Here is a 21208-nt window from a genome sequence, read left to right as displayed (position 1 = left end):
CAGTATTGCAAATGACTGGATTTTATAAATAAATAATTAAATAATAAAACGTCAGTAAACATTTTAACCTAATCAATAGAAATATTTTTGAAAATAGATTTGTAAAACCCGTCCCGGTTGAGTTTCAAAACACTCATACTTTATCAAGCATTGAAGAACGCGCATAAAAAGGAAGTGCCCATTATCGTGAAAAATTGAATTACAAAGGCAAACATGGCGCCTCGGACGTCGTACCCAATTAGTTGAAGCCATCATTACTGTTATCTACAAATTTTATTCATCCCACCGTAACGGATGTTTATGCTTTTTATTCGATTTTACTTCCATTTTAGTTAATAAAGTAAATAAATTGTAAGAAAACTTTATTTTAAACAAGAAAACTTTACCGTTTATTTAATTATTTCAGAAAGTAAATTAATAAGTCGTTCCGAGACTATTGTGCTACATAATGTAGGATACTCTTAATTTTGTTCGTCACGCAAAGCTACCATTACTCTGGTACCCGCAGCCGCCTGCCCCATTTGCCCTTGTTACCAGAATAAATTGTGAATACGATTCTATTAAGTAAGCTATAAATTCCCTAGAAAAAACAAAGTAGCGTAACTTTGGCACCTAAATTAGATTGTATTTTTTCACGGTCTATTAAGAACAAAGTTAAAATTTACGCAAAATATTCTTTGAGAAATTAGAAAATAAGTTAGCGAAAAATTGGACTTCATTTTTAGCAAGAAAATAATTTTATAGTTCTTAAATGTTTTACACACGAACGAACGTAGCGTAAACAGTAAAATATTACTTGTTTGTGTAAGACACATGTGATATGCAAGATGTAAGATATTTCTCGAATTTGATAATATATTAAATGTACCTTTTAGAAAATAATATTAACATTTTAGAATGTAGACTACGTATTTCGCTACGAAGTCCTTTTGTCTATTAAACCAAAAGTTTTTGCTTTTTGTTTTTTCGTTTTAAAATATGGACTGGATGTGGGTTTTCTTTTGTCCCATTGTAAAACAGATGTCGCGTGAAGAAGGCGAAGCCGCGGTAAGGGTTTCATTACCCGAAGGTACCACAGCTACGGTGGGCGTGCGTGAAGGGATGTCAGTTGAAGAATTCCTCGCGGCTGCCTGCGCTCGCCGCTCACTTAACCCTCTAGAACACTTCGTACGAGTCAAGAAACGACGTGACATGGAAGATCATAATTACTTTGTACCACACAGAAGTGATCTCATCGAGACATACGTAAGTTTCATTACGGCCCACAGTTTTACTCTACTAAATATTTCATATAAATATGAGTATTTTTAAAGCTTTTAAGATTTTCCTTCCGAAAGTCATAGAATATACGTAACATTTTATAACTTTTTTATATTAACTTATCTGCAGATAGTTTATTTTGAAAGCGATGTCTTACAGGATTTTAAAATAAAAATTATATTTTTTATCGGAAAACATTAATCATGGCAATTTTTACGGATTTATAAAGACTTTTTAACGATTTCCCATCAAAATTCCAAATATCTTTTTAGTTGCACACTCATGAAGTAGTGGAAGTGTGTGCTAAAATCTTGTACCAAGTGGAACTGCAGCGCAATACACTTGAGCAAATGTGGGGCTTCAGCGTCGAAGCTGAACTGATCGAAAACGCCGAGCGCCAAGACGAACTATGCTGCTACGTCAGCCGCGTAGAGGACAAGAGCGTGGCCATGCAAAACGGTAAGGTTCCCTTAAAATTATTATTTACTATGCATGATAGACAAAATAATTTTACGTACCCATTTCTTTAACTTAATAGTATTACTTAGCGATTAGTATACTTTACATTTCATTCCTCCAGTAACTTAATGTAATTATATAAAAAAAAATAATGCAATCAATATTTGCCAGGTATTATCAAAGGCGATGAAATAATGGTGATTAATGGTGCGATCGTATCTGACCTAGATATGATGTATTTGGAGAGCGTTTTACAAGAGGAACTCTCACTGGTTATGATGATGAGGTAAGTTTTTTAATCGTCAATTAGTTGAGTTCTGCCACGCAACCTGCAATGCCTCCAGAATTCGGCGGTGAGTGGAGAGCGAAATGTTTTGACACAAAGCTCCCTCTGCCTACCCTGCTATGCGAGATATGTACATCGTGAAGCTGAAAAAAATTAGCATTTTATGCAATTTGGTGGATCCGCAGGCAAGTTAACCGCTGTTCAGTAATCAACGGTCTTCGTGCGCATTCGTTAGCATCGATTCGCATAATTTACTGCACCGAGAGAGGGTTCGTTATGAATAAAAAGGCTTCGAGTGGCTTTGTGAGAGCTCGAAACAGAGCAGGTAAACAGGTGAAAAGTATTATGAGGATCTCGACGCCCGTGGAAACACTGGATGCTGTCACCAAATATTTATTGTGTTGTTTATTTTTTTATTATACCTTTTGGTTATGGTGGGAAGTTTATATATGTAATGTATATAAAAGATTGTTTTCTTTTATATACATAAGGGTTTTTCATGATTTTCATTTCAAAATGTCATTGCTAGTTTCTAATTCTAAGATGATGGTGCTTCATAAGAGTAACCTCTGAATGTGCTTATAACGCAATATATACTTTTAATATAATAGCTAAGTTCAATTAAAAATTACTACATTATTTTTTGTACCGTTTATTAATTAAAAAATCTGTATGGAAATGTTACACAAAGCAAAATTTAAACCTTTTAAAATAACTCTCTAAAAGTTCTCGCCAACTTACCTTTATATCCTTTTACCTTTATATCCTGCCACGGAAAATTTTGATAGTTGCTATGAAAAATATGCTGTAAATTATTGCAAATATTTAAGGGAATATTGGTAATTATTTGTAATTTTAGGACCACAATTTTCTTTACAACGTTAACTTCACAAAATCCGTCTGAGATAATAAAAAAGGAGGTCTGCGTGGAGTCCTAGGCCTCGAGAGTAGAAGCCTCATATCGTCATTTCCCGCCCTCACACACCTGACCTTTCGACCGCGACAAGTTTACTGAAGCGCTCGCAACGACCTACATACTCTCTCGCTATGATAACCAAGAGTCTCATAAATTGAATACTTGTCCCTTAATTTTTTCATATTTTCAAGTTAATCTAATTTCTCTTGATGTTTTAATAAATATATTAAGGTATCCTTTATCAATACTGTTTTATTAATAATTAAATGTAATTATTAAAATATTTGACGCTGTTAGCGTTCGCGTTATAGTAGGTGCGTAGCATCGCGTAACGTCGCGTAGCGTCTCGTAGCGGTTACTATTTTTTGTTGTCACAAGACAATTATTATGGAATTAATAATAATAAGCCAATCATAATTGTATGTTGAGAGTTTTGTTTATATGTTAGTATAAAAAATAATTAAAATTAACGTTCTAATAAATAAAAAAACTTCTTCTGTGACATAAAACAAAACATTGAATAGAGCCAGAAATATATAATCGATTGCATATATTTTTAATTAAAGATTAAGTCAATAAAGGACTTAAACAAATTTCCATCAACTTCCTGTAAGAATAAGAATACAAAATCCGCTATATTATAAAAATATGATTAGTAATTAGTACTTCCACGAGTGTAATGTATATTGGCAACCCTACCTGTCAGCGGCGCCCACATCCCGCGCACCGGCCATTGTGCGCAGCGCGGCCTCTAGCGACGCGCGTGGACCTGCCTAGAATAGAATAAACACTTGATACATATTAAACATATTCTCGGCTCTAAATTATATTAAAACAGTATCGATATAGAATTTACGATCAGTTTTATAAATTTGCAATTTAGGTAAGTTTCGTAATCAAAGATTGATACTCGTATATCTCAACCTCACGATATCGTCCATCAATTCCCTAAATTGAAAATCTTCTTTTTAATATAAAGAAGATCACTGTATTCATAATAAAACATGACAATTTCAGTCCTTAAAATTATTTTTTCGGTATCGTTACTCTTATACTGTCCAATTCAATGATAAAAATCCTTACATTTCATGACAAAGAAAAAGATTTTTGTACAAATTTTCACTAAGACGGTTTATGAAAAACGTATAAGAATTAGAAAAATGAAGGAATTATTTATAAATAATTCATCAAGGACATATTTTTAATAAAATTGAAATGATTCATTAATTCTTGTAGTGTTGTTGTTCATTTATTTATGTAAATTTTAAAGCCTAGACCCCGATACCTCTAGCTATGTATGCTGTAATAAATATTTTTTCCAATCATTGCAAATGACTCGCGTTAAAGCGTGCATCTGTTGTGTTATTTTAAGCCCCGGTCGATTAATTAAATTGGCACGGGGCTACGAATCGACGCCATTGCATTTTCATATTTTCAATCTACATTTTCATAATATTGTTGAGATGATTTGAAGAAAAAAATGTTTATTTCTTATTGAATTGTAATTCTAAAACGTTCTACGAATAGCATACGTCTTTATAATAATGGATGTGATTTGTATATAAGTCGACGTAAACGGATCTGTAGGAAATAGATAGCCCCATATATCCGGGCACAACTAGAACATTGTTGCCCTAGATTTGAATAAATTTATTGTGTACTTAATTTCTTTATGATTACAGTAAAGAAATAAGTATTATATAATTAAAAAATATATATTATTACGAAACTAAGAAAACTACCATTATCAATATCAAATTAGTTTAAAGAAAAGTTTAAAAACGCACAAAATTTAACACGCTGTCTTTACCATAACTAATTTGAATTTTAAACTGCCATTTGTATGTATATCAGCTAAAGTTATTTATCTCGTTAATCATACTCCAGGTTAGATATAACATTATTCGTATAATAAATAGTAACAAATGCGACACAGGTCGTCGCGGACGGAGCCGCCTGAGCTGAGCGGCGTGATGCGCGCGGCCACGGACGACATAATCGATTCTCTGGTGTGCCCGCCGCCGCCCAGCGAGCCGCCCGTCATCTCCGACGACATGATATCCGGCCTCATCGTGCCCGCTCCCGCCTGGAGTGAGTGTTTATTATCAATAAACATTACTTATAACAAAACTTTAAACAAATTTTAATATTTTGTTGTGTCTTTTCATTATTACATTGTTTATTGCATTAATTATTTCATCCAATATACTAGATATACTCTTCATACAGTGTATTCGTACTCTTACTTTAGATAGGTATATGAATATTTATTTTCATTTTCACCGCATCCAATTTATGAACCCATATTGATTACAAAAGAGTTTTCTATGAAATATCTGTACGGAGCAACTAAATTCCTCCTATATAAAGCTTACGTGAATTTTTCACATTCAAGTTCTGAGTATTCACATTGGAAATCTAGCATAACTTGCTTGAAATGAACAAGTACTTTAAAAACTTCACCAACTCTATATACATATATTGAATTTTCACGTTGAGTTTTTATAACGAATGTTTATTTTTTATTTTTTTGTCAGCTTCGACACGACTGGCATTCTATAAGTAGGAAAATTATTATAATAATTTAAAAATAATAATTTAGTTAGTAGAGTAGGAAAATTATTATTTAAGAATAATTATTTTCCCATCATTTATCTAATACCTCTTGCGCCCTATTCACATTCTCTTTTCTGAGACAACCCTAATGTAAATGATAAAAATAAAACAACTTGTCGCGTTTAGGATTACACCTTGTGCCCCTGTGCCAGGGCTGGTCTCATTGTTTTATTTAAATTAATTTATTTAATTAATGCCTTAGCACACCAACAATATTATATATGTTATAATGATAAGAACAACACGTGCGATCTTTTCCAGGCGTGTTTACCATTATATTTCTGATATGCAACTTTCAAGCATGGAATCACTTAATCCCCGAGCTAACGAGGCATCATGTTGTTAGAATTCAATTAAATTATAACGAACACGTGCATATGTACATAGTGACGTGAAATTTACGTACAAACTGACAGCAAACACGACGGCATGTTGTCACACACTTAAACACTTAGGTTCCGCATCAATTTTCACTTCTATGTCAATTACATCGGACATATGTTTGTTATCTTTTAAATTAAAAGAAAATTTTACATTTTAAAATCATTAATAAATTTAATAATACGTATTAGGCCAGTCGTGACGCAGGAGCACAAACTGTGATTGTAAACGCGACAGGTAGTGGGTTCATTCCACAAGCAATGCCTGCAGAATTCAGCGAAAAGCGTGGAACGGAGAGTCTTAACACCTGCTTCCACGATTCCCTCTGCCTACTCTGTCATAAGGATATATTTTTCGGTTTTGGGTTATAACGTGAAGCTAAAAAATATATACAATTAATAAATTTCAATACTGTATTCATAAATAAATTTCAATACTTTCAATATTTGACATAATTATTTGAGTATTTATAACTTCAAAACTAAAAAATAAACTGAAATATGTATATAGTTTTTATGTAGGTATATCTACCTCACTATAACTACTTAATAAGCAATTTAATTTTTTGTATACGTAATACTTGGCTTCGGTTGTGTTATAGCAAAATTTCATTAGCTTCCAATATTATGGCTGTCAGCCAGTATTGTTATGAGTATATCGAAGTATTACAATTAACATCATTTCAATTTGCGGTTATCGATTTCCAATGTTACCTACTACCCAATTACAGAAGTTATGGTAATTGTAGGGTTTGGTACGATGAAACTAATAAAATATATAGCTTTTTGAATTCAACCGATCAAAGGCTGTTGAGTATTTTTGAAGTAGGCACCTGTACTTGCATCCTTTTCAACAAAACAATACTAACATCTTAAAATATTGAAAAAAATATATAATCTACAAAATTAATACGAGTATATTCCATTGTTGTTGAAAGAAATCGAAATAAAAATTGGTTGACATTTTTAATACGCTCCCCTTATTCACAATACTTTTGTATTTCGAGGTCGTGACGCAACTATGCAATTTTTTTTCAAACAGTGCATTCAAGATACAATACTAAAAATATCCACGAATTATAAAAATATCACAAGAGTAGGTCTAGTGGTACTTGCATCGTTTTGTTGCAAAAGTTAATTACAAATGGGAACCCTTTGTATCGCCATATCGGTATCATTGTGCCCGTGTGGTCATTATTTAGAACAGGCGGCCCGAAATTGCTGGGCTCTTGAACCGCTGGGATTTATTTCAGCGAGTGCTTGCAGCACAAGTGGTTTTATAATGGCGTATTGACCTGACATGCGAGGCGGTTGTTTTACGATACTTGATACTGTCGTAGATAGAGGATTCCTGGTAGCGAACGGAAATTTAGCTTTTCTTTTATTTTCGTATTTTGATTGTTTCTACAATAAATGTTTGAATGCCAACTGTGACAGAACGATTTCAGATTTTATTTATTGTATTGTTTAGTACTAATCATAAAAAGTTATCTTATAAATCGAGATATAATAAAAAAATGGTTATATTTAAAAAATGACCTAAAACGAATTATAACTAAAACAATGTAAATAGTGTTTATATGTACAAAATAGGTTGCGGAAAATTCAAAACTTAAAGTAAAAGCACTCATCGCGGCCTCCAAATAAAGGCCGCGACCCTTCCCCTGGGCTATTTGCTTGCCCCTGATGTTGACTTACCTCGACCAAAAAACTCATTGTGTGACTTCTTATCACAGAGCAGACTCGGCATGAAAGTTGTCATTTACTCGCTGTCGTTGAAATCTGCTGCGTTATCAAAGTACCAGAATACTCGTGAATCATTATATTTCATATTTCATATTCCGCTATCTTTGATACTTGAAGACCCAAACGAGTGTGGTAATAAAACGCGGCTTAACGTTTAGCTTAGTATTTTTTTTGGTGGTAATATTTAGCATTATTTTGTTATATTAACAAAGTAATATTTATATTGTAAACATTATTCTAATTAAATTGCATGTTATTTAATTATTGCACATTGATGAGATGTATTTTTAAGCAATACATCATTACGTACATTCATTTAAAAAACATAATTTTTATATTTTAGATCTAGATTACATTTATTATAAAAATACTAAAAATTTTTTTAAGAAATGTATAAAAAAATTGTATTATTATTTCTTGTGATGAAGCTATGTATACGGATAACATAAATTTCCTTACCCTAGGTAAAGAGCTGTACAGCCCTGAACCGGATGCACACGGAGATGCGACGAGCACAGGCCCGCCGAAGGTTAGCTCTCGAACTAACTCCTTCGAGATCGAGAACCTCCTCAAGGTGCTTATTAAGGAAGACTTCACTTAAATGCTTCTTTGCTCACTCGTGCACCCTTCACCCGCTTGACTCGGTGTCTCAACAATCTTGTACCGTCTCCCCTTCACCACTCGAGAGCGCACGCTTCAATACGAAATCCTATTCTAAATTATTAGTTAATTAAACTTCCATTCATGGACCAGATAAGCTTGTATAGAAAGTTTTAATAGTCAAAATGCTTGGTGATTATTAAATTCTATTTTGATTAATTTAAAATATACAATACAAGAGAAAATATATTTTGTCGTACTTGTACTTCTAAAAACTTGAACATATAATTCACAGTGCTAAAATTCTCACATATGATATTAGAGTTTTACAAATGTATTGAAGCTGTCTCTATGCATGCGACGCCTCCATGATGATCATGACATTCGCTTAGCAATAACAGCCGTTGTCCGTGGGCATAAATAGACGTATGGGCGTGTGCGTGTGCGGCAGAGCGCGGAGCAGGTGACGGGGTGGTGCCGCTCGCCGGCGGACACACGCCGCGGGAGCCCCACCGGCAGCCTCACCAGCGCCGTTGTCACGCCCTCCAGGCACCTCTCCGACGCGGACAAGCTACGCAAGGTGCTTATGGAGCTCGTTGACACTGAACGCGCCTACGTCAAGGTCTGTATGTCACGTTACGTCATTTTACAAACAAATATATTTTTGAAATACATTCTACGTACGTTATACGTAATATTAAATCTAGTATACCTCATATTAGATAGAGATTAGATTGAATTTACCTACCTCATAATTGCTGCAGGGCTATAAGCTGAAATCCCTGAATGGGATTTAAAAAAAAAAAGATTTTAATGATTTCCCATCTCAAATGATAAATTATGTATTATTACTTCTTTATTTAATATAACTTTAATTATTTTACATTTTATTCATTTCTTGTATTTTTTACAACAATTTATATTTAAAAATGTAACATTTATTTGTCTTGTGTAATAAAAGTATATATTGTATAGCTTAAAATTTTATATACATATAAATTAAAAACAAAACTAAATGATTCTCTTTAAAAAAATCTGTGTTCCATGTCTATTATTCTTTTAAAGGATCTCCAGCTCATTTACAACTCTTGCAAAGTGTTCCCGACACTCGATATTGAGGACACTTTCTACTATAGATAAGATAATAAGGTGGCGGATCGTTTGTATACGAGCGTATCTAGAGATCTGAGGTGGTGGAAAGATGTCGTAATACCCATCCGACAGAACCTTCACGGCTGATTACTTGATAGGGTCTACATCGTGCAAAATATATGAGTATAATTTTGACGGATGATTGCCCCGCATTCCAATAACTCTGACAAATTGATAATTCACTTTTCAATTCCAATTGAAATTTAGTTTTTTTTTCATAAATGAAAAACAAAGAGAAATCTCCAGTACTCATTAATATTTTCATTTGTGATATTATTTTTTAATGTAGATTAATATATATTGTTATAAAATCAATAAACTAAATCTGCTTTAAAAAGCTTATTAGCTTTTTAAGACAAATATATACTTCGACATTAAAGAATACAATAGGAAAAATGGCTATGTGGCTCATAAATATGAAACAACCTTTTTTATGGGATAAATTGGAATTGATAGTAATATCATTATATTTCTTGGTGGCCGCATGCGGAGTGACTTAACGAAGTTGCGGACGGCATCGTGAATTAGGTTTAGAAGCAATTTGCTCTAACTTGTAATAGTGTTTACAAAATCTCATTTTATATGGCTATCACAAATTGATTTAAATATTTTCACAAGAAAAATAAATCCTTATTCGCCGTAAGTCCAGAGGTATTTATAGCTACACTAAGGACCCAGATAAATAATAAAATTATAGCAGGCAAAAAATTTTACAAATCTGAAAAGTTGCGGAGGAAATTTATTACTTTACGGGCACACCTGCGTAACTGTCTAACTGTCAGTCTAACGAAAATATTTGATTTATCATTGGAACCTATTTGTATGTTTAACTCAGTTTAGATTCTAGTGATGGTTTTAATGATAATTGCAGCATCTAAATAATTTATTGGAGAACTATCTGGAACCCTTGAAGAGAGAAACTTTTTTATCAAATGCCGAGATCAACGCTCTGTTTGGAAACATTCAGGAGATTGTAACATTTCAAAGACAATTCTTGCAAAACTTAGAGGAAGCGCTCGAGGCTGAACCCAACTTCAACCATTTCGAATTTTCAAACCAATTCAAGGTGAATATGATATGGAAATTTATTGTATATTAAAATAATAAAATAATTTTATCCGCTCGTCGTCTACTTTACTAATTTTTTACTCTTTTTTAGAACGTTCTATTTGCCGTTGGAAACGCTTTTCTTTATTACGTCAACCATTTCAAATTATATAGTTCCTTCTGCGCTAGCCATAGTAAGGCACAGAAAGTCTTACATCCAAGTAAGTTCCCATGATCATAAGATTTCTTATAAAGAAGAATTTATTTAATTCTTATAACATATTTTTTTATTATAAACAGACGAAGGCAATCAGGCGCTTCAAGAATTTCTCGCAGCACGTAATCCTAAACAACAACATTCGTCTACCTTAGAGTCATATTTAATCAAACCCATTCAGAGAATTCTTAAGTATCCGTTACTTCTCCAACAGTTAAGAAATTTAACTGATGTAAATTCCGAAGAAAATCTTCATTTAATAGGTAAGTGTTTTTGAGCATCACAAAATATACTTGTTATTAATAATCAAAATATAATTTTTCAGTTAGCAAAGTTACGTAAGTGCTGAATGTATACTTTGCCAAAAGAATTTGGAAAACCCAACTTATTTTTTCAGCTACACACTGTATTCCGCATGTAGCAGGGTAGGCAGAGGGAGTCTAGTGTTAAGACAATCCGCTTTCCGCTTTTGGGAAATTCTGGAGATATTGCGTGTTCAGTTGCGGAACTCAACGCCGCGCGTCGGCTTGAAACCAGAGCGAAGAAATGAAAATATGAAATATTTCATTTCCTCGAGTAGGAATCGAACCCAAGACCTGTCACGTTTACAGTCACACGATTGTGTTTTGCTTATAGCTCCAATTATTAATTGTGTTTAATAATTAATATTCAAAGAGAAGTATATATTATTCCAAGATATAATATTTATGACACTAACAATTTGAATTTGCAGAAGCTTTAAAAGGAATGGAAAAAGTTGCCGAACACATTAATGAAATGCAAAGAATACATGAAGAATATGGTGCTATATTTGATCATTTATTTAGGCAACACCAGAAATCGTGCAAACAACCTATTGATCTTAGCCCGGGTATATCATTAACAAATACAAACACACTGTCAATATATTATGTAATTTACATATGTTAATAACAAATTACTTTACCCTTCCAGGTGACTTGTTGTATTACGGAGGTGTAGAATGGTTGAATATATCGGACTTTTTAGGCAAAATTAAAAAAGGACTCGAGTTACATGCTATGTGCTTTGTTTTCAAGTCGGCCGTTGTCTTTCTCTGTAAAGAAAGATTGAGACAAAAGAAAAAGTTAATGGTGAGCGTTTTATAATAGAAACATGTTTTTATGTTGTAAGTAATTTCATAAACATCATTAGTAACTCATCTAACAACATACAATTTTAGGGAGTCTCATCGAAAAATAATTCCAACGAAGTAGAAATCATAAGATATCAAGTTTTGATCCCTGTAACCGAAGTACAAGTGCGAGCTTCCTCAGCTAAAGATATGGATAGTCACTTCCTCTGGGAACTAATCCACTTGCGCAGCCAACTTCAACGTCGATCGGAAAAAGTTTATGTGCTCTCTAACAGGTATTATGAAATTTATATGAATTGAAGGGAAAAGTTATTTACCAATGTGATGAAATATATCATCATTTCATTATTACATATCTTAATTTGAACGTGACAGAAAAAGTGTAAGTGCTTAATTGAAAAAAACAATATCTTAAATTAACATACTCGTAATTGTCAGAAGGTACTTGTAATACAAGTGTTGTAAAACAAAAATTAGTAGTAATTATAATTAAAATAATGAACAGCACGGCGGACTTCCGGAACGCGTTCTTGAAGACAATCAGGCAGATCATCCGGGAGTCGGTCCGCAACATGTCCCTGCCGAGCTCGCGGCCGGCACCCACGCCGCCGCGCGCGCCGCACGGCCTGCACGCCGCGCACGCCACGCACACCCTCGATCGACCAAAGCACCAGGTATTTTAACTGGGACTCTCATATTATGCTGAATTGAATAGACTTATTATAGTTAGTATTATCGAAACAGGCTTGCCTCCTTACACCACTTTGGGAATAGTTTTTCCTTACGGCTAATATTTTTTATAATTAATGAAATTTTAATGTTTGTGCTCTGTTTGTAATATAACGGTTGTAGATTTGATTCCCACTCGAGTGAATAAATTAAAAAGAAAACAAGACAAAGAGCCATTATTATTTCCAAAATTGGAGAACGGCTACAGCATGAATGGAAATGGAAAATATGTCAAGAGTCAGATCAAATATAAGTCTAGTTCTAATTTAGTGGGTACAAATGGATTTCAAACTAATGAACTAGCTAAAAAAGTTTGGGCCATGTGATTGTAGGAACCAAAATAATAAAAAAAATGGGAATTTACCTTATAATAAAATAATTACTATTAAGCAAATAACAAATGATATGCATATATACATTACATATACCTACAAACATGTGGTATACGGTAAAAGTAATCAAGCTTTTAGTCGCAACCCAAAGAACGTATTATGGAGATTTTGTTATGAAAGGATATTACAATTATATTTACAATTACATAGTGATAAAAAAAATGCTTAGTTATACTCTGTTACATTTAAATTATTCATTTGTAATACCTTTTTTATTGAAAGTAAATAAAACAACTCTATAGCTGTATCAAATAGTTATAGTAGTTAGTAGGTTATATATAGAATATATTTACACTTTAAATACGAGTATTGCAGCAGTAAGGGAAGTTTTTCTCATTATCGGATAAAAAGTTTGACGTAGAGCTTTTTTGTGATCCACGTAACTTTCCAAACTTGGATGGCAATGTAAAATAAAATAATGTGGTCTTGGGTGACTTGCAGTTAGCCAGATTAATCTGGCATATATAAATTTATTTTATAAAAGTTTTAAAACTGTATACATATATGTTCACGTAATTATTGGAAATATACAGCGTGCTATATATTAAAGGTACAGGTCATGCAAGGATCTCAGACTCTTGGAAAGACAAAGAAGCCTAAAACCACTGGACAACGGTTATCTGCTGGAAACATTGAGGTATCATACACTTTAACTATTACTTATACACAATCATTAATTAACTATCTAATAAAATAGCTTTAAACATGTTCCGTTCTTATACATTAATAATAATTATTAACAGGTTGGAGACTTATCACGTGAAAATTCACAAGATGCAGATGAACCACCGCAAATGTCGGAGCTGTCATCCGACGAGACCACATTTAGACAGAGGAGTAAGACACTAGGCGACGCAGCAGGTAGTGAGGTTTTGTTTAAATATAAATAATTACAGGGTTCAGAATAAGCTTCTGTATTTGATTTGGAGTCAGCTCTAGCTCGTATACAGTCTTACCACTTGTTTAATACTCTCAGTTAAACTGTTTGGTTCTCTAACAGACTTTGTGCCTTTATAGTCACTAATAAAAATTAGACATGAAGATGCCATTGTCTTACAATCGTCATTAGTGACAATTCATTATTATTACTTGTCAACTTTAATCATATTCATCGCGTTCTACAATTATATTATAACAGTCAGAGCCCCCTTACATTTTGTAAGCACAGATTTCTTGAAAAAAAGCACGTGCATATGTACATTTTTTGAAAATTCTTTCATTCACCCAAAAATAATTCAAGACTAATTGAATTGAATTTATACATAGTCGCCGTATCCAGGTTGGTATATTATTTGAAATGGAATAATAATATTTCGTATTTGTAAAATAGTAAACATGGTGAAGAGACCCCTTCCGGCGGCTCCTCCGCCGACCACAGACACGGACAAGTCTGAAGGAGGGTCTAAGTCGGAGGGCGAGGACGAGCCGCCGCCGCCGCCCGCCAAACGAGGGTTAGGCCGCACTCCCAACCACCTCACCCTCAGGTACTAACATATGTATGGGCTAACCACAGACATCACCTACACTATTGGGACTGACGTACTTGCTCCAAATTGCTTACAACGTAGGTTCGCTTCTATCTCATACATATGTCGCTAGTATCGCTCATCTCAAAGAATGCTTTATGTCGTACCACTCATCCACTTTAAGCAACACAATAGTTGATTTAGTATTAATTTTAAGTAGAACTTGCACCAATTACTTCTATATAATTATTACAATTAATTCCTCTTAACATGTACTGATTTTCATTTGTTTAATTTGTAAGAATAAGTATAGTAATGAGTATATACTTAAATATATTTTGTATATATTACAGTACAACGTCGACATTAAGTGCTGGGAGTACCGGCAGTCAAGCACGGCTTATCCAATCTTCTCATCAACCTACTCAATACCAACCGACAATGGTGAAAGAATTAGGTAAGCAAGGATCTCAGTCACTTAAATCTTCTCCAGAAAGGAAGAGCTCATCATCGTCGGAAAAAAAGATAAAAATAATCCGTTCAGGCAGTGGCAGCAACATAAATAGGGATCGGTCACCGATAAGATCTGTAGAACATATTTCACCAGATAGAGACCGCGTAACTAAAGTCATTATTTGTAAGTCACCTAATAAATCTAGCTTGAAGCACGGCAATAAAACGCTTCATCGATCACCCAGAGGGAGTTTCGATCAATCTAAGTCCCCTCGTGGGTCAATTGACAAATCTCGTTCGCCTCAACAAAGTTTCGATGGGTCTAGGTCACCGCGTGGAAGTATTATGAAATCCAGAGAAAGTAGCCTAGATAGATCTAGATCACCAAAACCTGCCCCTAAAAAGGGTATAATGCGAACTCCACAAGCCAGCTTTGATCGATCTCCATGTAAATCACCAAATACGAGTCGTAGATCATCTAAATCAAGTGGTGAAAAATTAGCCAAACTTGGTACTAATTCCTTGGACAGAATGACCCATTATTCCCAATTAGCCAAGGTTGAAGATAAAGCTATGAAAATGGGTATCGTCGTTTCAAAGTCGACCGAATCTATCGCTAAAGCTATCGAACACCCCACTTGTGTTGAATGTTACCTTTCAGGAAAAAAGCAAAGTAAAACCTCTTAGCATAAGGGGAAGGGCAAGCAGCCCAAATCTCGTCGAAAGTCTCTGACGTCTCAATCTATCCTCGTATCATCTGATCGTAGCAGTGTTGAGACTCTAAACGACTCTGGACACGAGCGCGGACATTGCCCTTCCTCCCGACATTATCAAAGAAATGATTTTGATCAAATTCACGTTTAGACCTTATATTTTTTTGTAAATTCTCTATTTACATTATAAAATACTTGTGTATTATAAATTTAGATACTTTTTTGATTATCGTATACATTTTTGTAATGATTGTATCCTTTATTTTATCATAAAGGGATTTTTTTTCAAACAAATGTCAATTTAATTTGTAGAACCGTGTTAAGTAAAATATATATTTTATGAAACCCCAAATTGGTCTAATAATTACATGACAAATTGTAATGCACTAATATTTTCATAATGTAAAAAGATATTTTACACCTGCTTATATCAAATAAAGTGATTGACGACTGAAATGAATATTGGAAATAATAAAAATGACTACTGCTCGATCGTAAGGATAGCTATAAGTATGGAATATTCATATATGGAATTGACTAGACGCCGAAGTAAGGAAGTTGTTTTAAGAACTTAGATAGTTAATTTTAAAATTATTAGAATTATTTTAAGTATAGTTTATCTCACTACGTACTAAGTAGATGACACCAATTAATTTAATTTAATCGTAGAAAGTGATCGGCTGGGAGACATGTGAGACGATCGGCAGGTTCTATTTACGTATACGACATACGTAACTATAACTATATACAAATACATAACTCAACCCCGTGAACCCCGTTTAGGGACTATATTATACTCGTAGTACTATATTACATGTATGTAGACATATATTGGATCCAGTATATATTAAACTAAAACTCTTAACTATAGACTCCAAGTGCTAAGTGTTACATATAAATGGCTGTGGTTTTGAACTGATGATAATCCTTAATCAATTTTTCATAGTTTCTATCTTAATAAATTATTTCACTTATTATATTCTTATAAAAAAAACCATATATTACTATTGTTATTATTATTATTACGTAAATTGCCACGGATTTGTACCATTTAAGTCTTCCATTTCGATATACCTGTACTATACTCGTACGATATGAGTATTTTTTTTATAATTTAATTCTGTGCCTGCTCAATTAATATTTAAGTTGACTATCCGCTAATCTATTACTATCGTTATCATTGTGTCGAAACTTCGTACGTTTCACCTCCGACATCATAGAACGTTAACAATGAGTAAATGAACTATGCAAAGCTATTTTACGCAATTAATAAAAATATCTTACTACATATATTAAAATTATAATCGATAATTGTATAATCTATATGCATGCTATTACAAAAGTAATTTTCAATTAACGTAATAAAATCTTATAATAGGATAGCCATAAACAAATAACCTACAATTATAAAATTTACTATTGACATAATAACTTAATAATAAAAGTAGAAGAAAAAGTATAAAAAATAGCAAATTTCTTAGCAAATAGCAAATTTAGATTAGCACCCTCTTCGTTTGATGGCCTATAGATGTTGCACTGATCGAACTTCTGACAGCTAGTGTCGTGAGATGACTCACCCGTCGCAATACTTATTCACGTACGTGATGCACCTTAGTTTAATATAATAAAAATATTTAATCGTGACATAGCAGTGAAATTATATCACTATATAATAATTATAAACTAATATTAAACTACAATAGTTGTAACGCCGCCGAAGTTTTTTGAATGTTCGATGACAATGTTGACCTCTGAGACTGTGGCTAGCCGCTTTGAAGGGCGCAGCGTGAGCTTTATGAACGTTTCGTTACGTACCGGGCCCGAGCCGAAATGAAATTGCAATAGTACAACGCCACGGTCACATCACCTTGTTTCTCCTACAACTCATTCTCTCCGTTATTTATCGTGATTGTTTAAAATGAAATTGCAATTTCCTTTCGCTTCGCCGGGGCGGGGCGGACGGGGCGACGTCGACAACATTCATCAAACATTCAACTCTTTGAGCCGCGGTACCTGGCGCCTAGTACTCTAAATTGATGGAACGCAGCGACGTGACGGAAGTGATAAAGAGTTCGGTGTTTGGTGTGTTGTAGGGTCGCCCGTGTGGAAGCCGCGCGACGTGGCCGGCGAACCCGCGCCGCCCGCGCCCACCACGCTGCCGCGCTCGCAGCGCCCCGCGCCCCGCGCACCGCACCTCTCCGCCAGCCGCAAGTCGCTCGCGCCCGACCACCGCCACTAGCCCCCTAGCCCACCAGCCCATCCTCCACCACCGTCTGCTACTGAACGTTGTCGTTATATCTTCGGACTTCCAAAACGCGCTTCCTCATTTTCAACCCCCTTTCCTCACTTTCAATGATAACATAAATTATCTCATGTTAAGCTGTTTGTAGTTTCACATACTTTATAATAAATATGCATCGATATATTAACTCGTAACTGATTGAATTACTTCAACAACTTAACTGACTCAAGTGAGTAGTTCATAAGTTGTTCAGTAGTATTTTTATTTGTCTTGTTTTTTTTATAATGATTTAAAAGCCACCACTTGCAGATCATCTACAAAGAACATTACATAAAAATAATTTCTTTTGAAAAGATGTCTATATGTCGCATTAAATTATATTGGTATTATCAAAGAAATTATAAAATAATTGTTTTCACACAAATAAAGTAAAATGTGCTCTAATTAAATCCTTTAATTCCGATGCGTATATATTATTAGATACAAGTATAAATAGTTAGTACTACATATATAATATTATATTATGTACGATTGGGACAGTACACGCGATTGACGAATGGTGGTAAGAGGTAGGTTAAATGGGTTCCGCTACAAATTACACTCTTTTTATTTATTAAGAGAAATATATAAATATATTATTTAAATTACATGAACACTGTTATCATTTAAAAAAAAATCGAGGCATCAAGCTCAAATATGACATATTTGTTCAGTTATTTTTAAGTTTAATTTGTTTTACGCTCAAATGTTTTACAGTTTTTATATTCCGAAATGTTTACATTTGATATTAAATAAGACTGTGCGAGGTTCGTATGTGGTATGGACATAAGAAAGAAACATTTAGTAGAATATACTTATGGCGGATTTGTACCTATAGTGTTTTATCAGATATTCGGAACTCGGCCGCGAGTGCGCGACGTAGCACCAGTTTCACATCAGGTTAACATTCATTCGATTATCAAAACCTACATTTTAATAGTCGCTAAGTTTTATTTATTCATGTTAGATCTAACATAAAACTTAATTAAGCCAATCTCATAAAATAAATGACAATATCAAAACAAATGAAATTGAAATTACAGACTTCACACATTTTATTACATTTATTTTGGAAGATATTTGTTTTATTAATGTTAATATTTGAAAATGTAGTTACGGAATTAAATCAGACAATCGATATAAGTAATTGACGGCAAAAAGTACGGTGCTGTTTCGTGTTGCTTGTTGAATACTACACTTTTAAATATAAATATATAACTGCATAAAATCCGATCGATGAAAAAATGTTTTATAATTACTTTCTATAACATATTTACATAATATGACTATGATATGAGGTTTCTACTGTATTTGTGCCAAACTGGGTATCCGTTGTACCCGCCCGTGCTTTTTAATACTCACTGTTAACATAGTACTGAATATATATATGTATATCGTGGAGGTAGCTAGCTGTAATCTACTTACTTGCGTTTCATTTGGTCACGTCGGCGTCGCAATCACCTACTACCCTATAGTTGAAATGCACTTTACCTTATGGGAAAATACACTAGGTAGTTTTGATAATTATTTCTCTTCGTGAACAAATTCGAAATTTCTATCATAGGTTAGGCGAATTATATAACATGTATTGTATCCATGACTCGGTTGGATTCGTTTACCGAATGACAAATAGACATAATTATTTGGTTAATGTATAGCTATTGAATTGTGAAGTTATTTAAAACCATGATAAAACTAACAACTGAACTATGTTTTTGTCTTTTATTTTATCCTTTTCACAGTATGTTTATATACTTAAATTAAATTAATTTGAAAGATATTTATTTGCTTAGTAAATCTTAAAAATTAGGTATGCCATGAGTTTATATTATAACGTTCATTTTTGCTTCCTTTTAAATTTAATTATTAATAATTGAATAATGTAACACTTATAAGTTAGTACATATCATTGCAACTCCAGAGATGTTCAGTTAAAAGTTATATTATGGTTTTAAAAATATATTAAAGTTTACAGTCATTTTGAAATTTATTGTATATTATGTATCGATACTATGTAGATATTGTAATTATTTATTATTATTACAACACATTACACATATTGCAATTATTATATTTCAAATTTTACGTAACGTATCAGTTCCAAATTTGTTTTTGTGGATTAATTAAAATAAAACCTGTTTATTAATATACATATGTTAAAATATTCGAATTTAATAATTACGAACTTATACAATCAATTTATAGATATTGTTATACTAAGAAAATATAATTAATGAAAATGAATAAACAAATATGAGTGAATAATGAAATGAAGAATGAACTCATTAATTGCGATTGTATTTCATACTTCAATGACATTCGAAAGTAACGTAGAAAACTGAATGAATATTTAGAAAGACTTATTGAAGTAAAATACGAATGTAACTAATGTTATTGTAAGTATTATACTTTTATAATTTAATCTTATATAATTTGCTGCTTGGGTTCTATCATCACCTTCCCCTCCATTTTGCCAAACTACTTCAGATCGCACACGGAACCTGAAATATCCAATGGGAAGTATTTAACTGAAAAACGTTAAAGCGTTACGTTTCTTATCACTGCGTCGAAAATACCGGTAAAGGATTTGATTGATGTATTAATTAACAAGTTCATTTTATTAAAATGCCTAAATTAAAAGTGCCTTTACGTATTGTGAGAACGCCGAGTGCACGTTACTTTAGCAGCCAGTCTTGTGCCATCGGACAGTGGTTTGTCAAAATATTTATTGTGTTCATTGTTTTCTCCGTTCTCGTAATTTTAGTGACTCTCCGATTTAATTGTAAATTGATGTATACATTCCGGTTGTTTTTGTAAGTATCAATAAGTTCTTTTTGTGACACATATTATGGAAATTACTTTTTATTGCTTATGAATAAATATAAAATGTATATCGTTGGTGTTTTATTTTACCCAAAATATACCTTCCTAGTCATATACTTAATAGAAATTATTATGTATAAATTTAATATAATTGAAAGAGGCATCATTTTGAGCATAAGTTGCTAATTCTAGTTTTTACTTCCAATTTTTATCATAATTAATAACAATTTTAAAACAAAATAAACAAATAAACAGAAGCAAGATATCTTTTTAAGCCTTTCCGCCGAATTATTGAAGCATTGCGTGAAAAGGGCCGAAACGCCTCTAGAACATTGGTACTAGAGCGAGGAATATCAAAAAATAATTCATTTTTTCAAGTAGGAATTGAACCCACAACCGACGCGTTTGTCGCACGCTTGTGCTCCTGCGCCACAAAATTAACACAAAAGTATTGTCATATAAAAATCTGGTGCTTGTGTGAAAGGAATCTGCTTAATCTGGATGACTACTACAACTATGCAGCTGTTAAAATTTTTTTTTATAGAAACATATGTAGAT

General features: G+C 33.2%; 1 protein-coding gene across 5 annotated transcripts in view; it reads left to right on the top strand.

Annotated features, from left to right (window-relative positions):
* Positions 1 to 20720, top strand: part of sif (guanine nucleotide exchange factor still life) — a 71917-nt gene extending 51197 nt beyond the window's left edge. For 2 of the 5 annotated variants that reach the window (XM_085196133.1, XM_085196131.1), the window contains exons 24-40: positions 1021 to 1245; positions 1533 to 1719; positions 1891 to 2005; positions 4858 to 5012; positions 8128 to 8237; positions 8688 to 8885; positions 10287 to 10481; positions 10575 to 10683; positions 10763 to 10942; positions 11413 to 11550; positions 11634 to 11791; positions 11881 to 12068; positions 12299 to 12467; positions 13465 to 13551; positions 13658 to 13775; positions 14245 to 14398; positions 14734 to 17782. In XM_085196133.1, coding sequence (XP_085052259.1) covers positions 1021 to 1245; positions 1533 to 1719; positions 1891 to 2005; positions 4858 to 5012; positions 8128 to 8237; positions 8688 to 8885; positions 10287 to 10481; positions 10575 to 10683; positions 10763 to 10942; positions 11413 to 11550; positions 11634 to 11791; positions 11881 to 12068; positions 12299 to 12467; positions 13465 to 13551; positions 13658 to 13775; positions 14245 to 14398; positions 14734 to 15520 — 3273 coding nt within the window. In that variant the 3' untranslated portion in view covers positions 15521 to 17782. Of the gene's footprint in view, positions 1 to 1020; positions 1246 to 1532; positions 1720 to 1890; positions 2006 to 4857; positions 5013 to 8127; positions 8238 to 8687; positions 8886 to 10286; positions 10482 to 10574; positions 10684 to 10762; positions 10943 to 11412; positions 11551 to 11633; positions 11792 to 11880; positions 12069 to 12298; positions 12468 to 13464; positions 13552 to 13657; positions 13776 to 14244; positions 14399 to 14733 lie in introns of all 5 variants that reach the window. The other 3 variants (XM_085196135.1, XM_085196134.1, XM_085196132.1) reach the window with 3 other exon arrangements.
* The last annotated feature ends 488 nt before the right edge of the window (positions 20721 to 21208 follow it).

The sequence above is a fragment of the Heliconius melpomene genome, chromosome 13, assembly GCF_056956725.1.
Source record: "Heliconius melpomene rosina isolate 202511_hmr_F chromosome 13, ASM5695672v1, whole genome shotgun sequence".
NCBI lineage: Eukaryota > Metazoa > Arthropoda > Insecta > Lepidoptera > Nymphalidae > Heliconius > Heliconius melpomene.
This window is presented reverse-complemented; position numbering and strand designations above follow the sequence as displayed.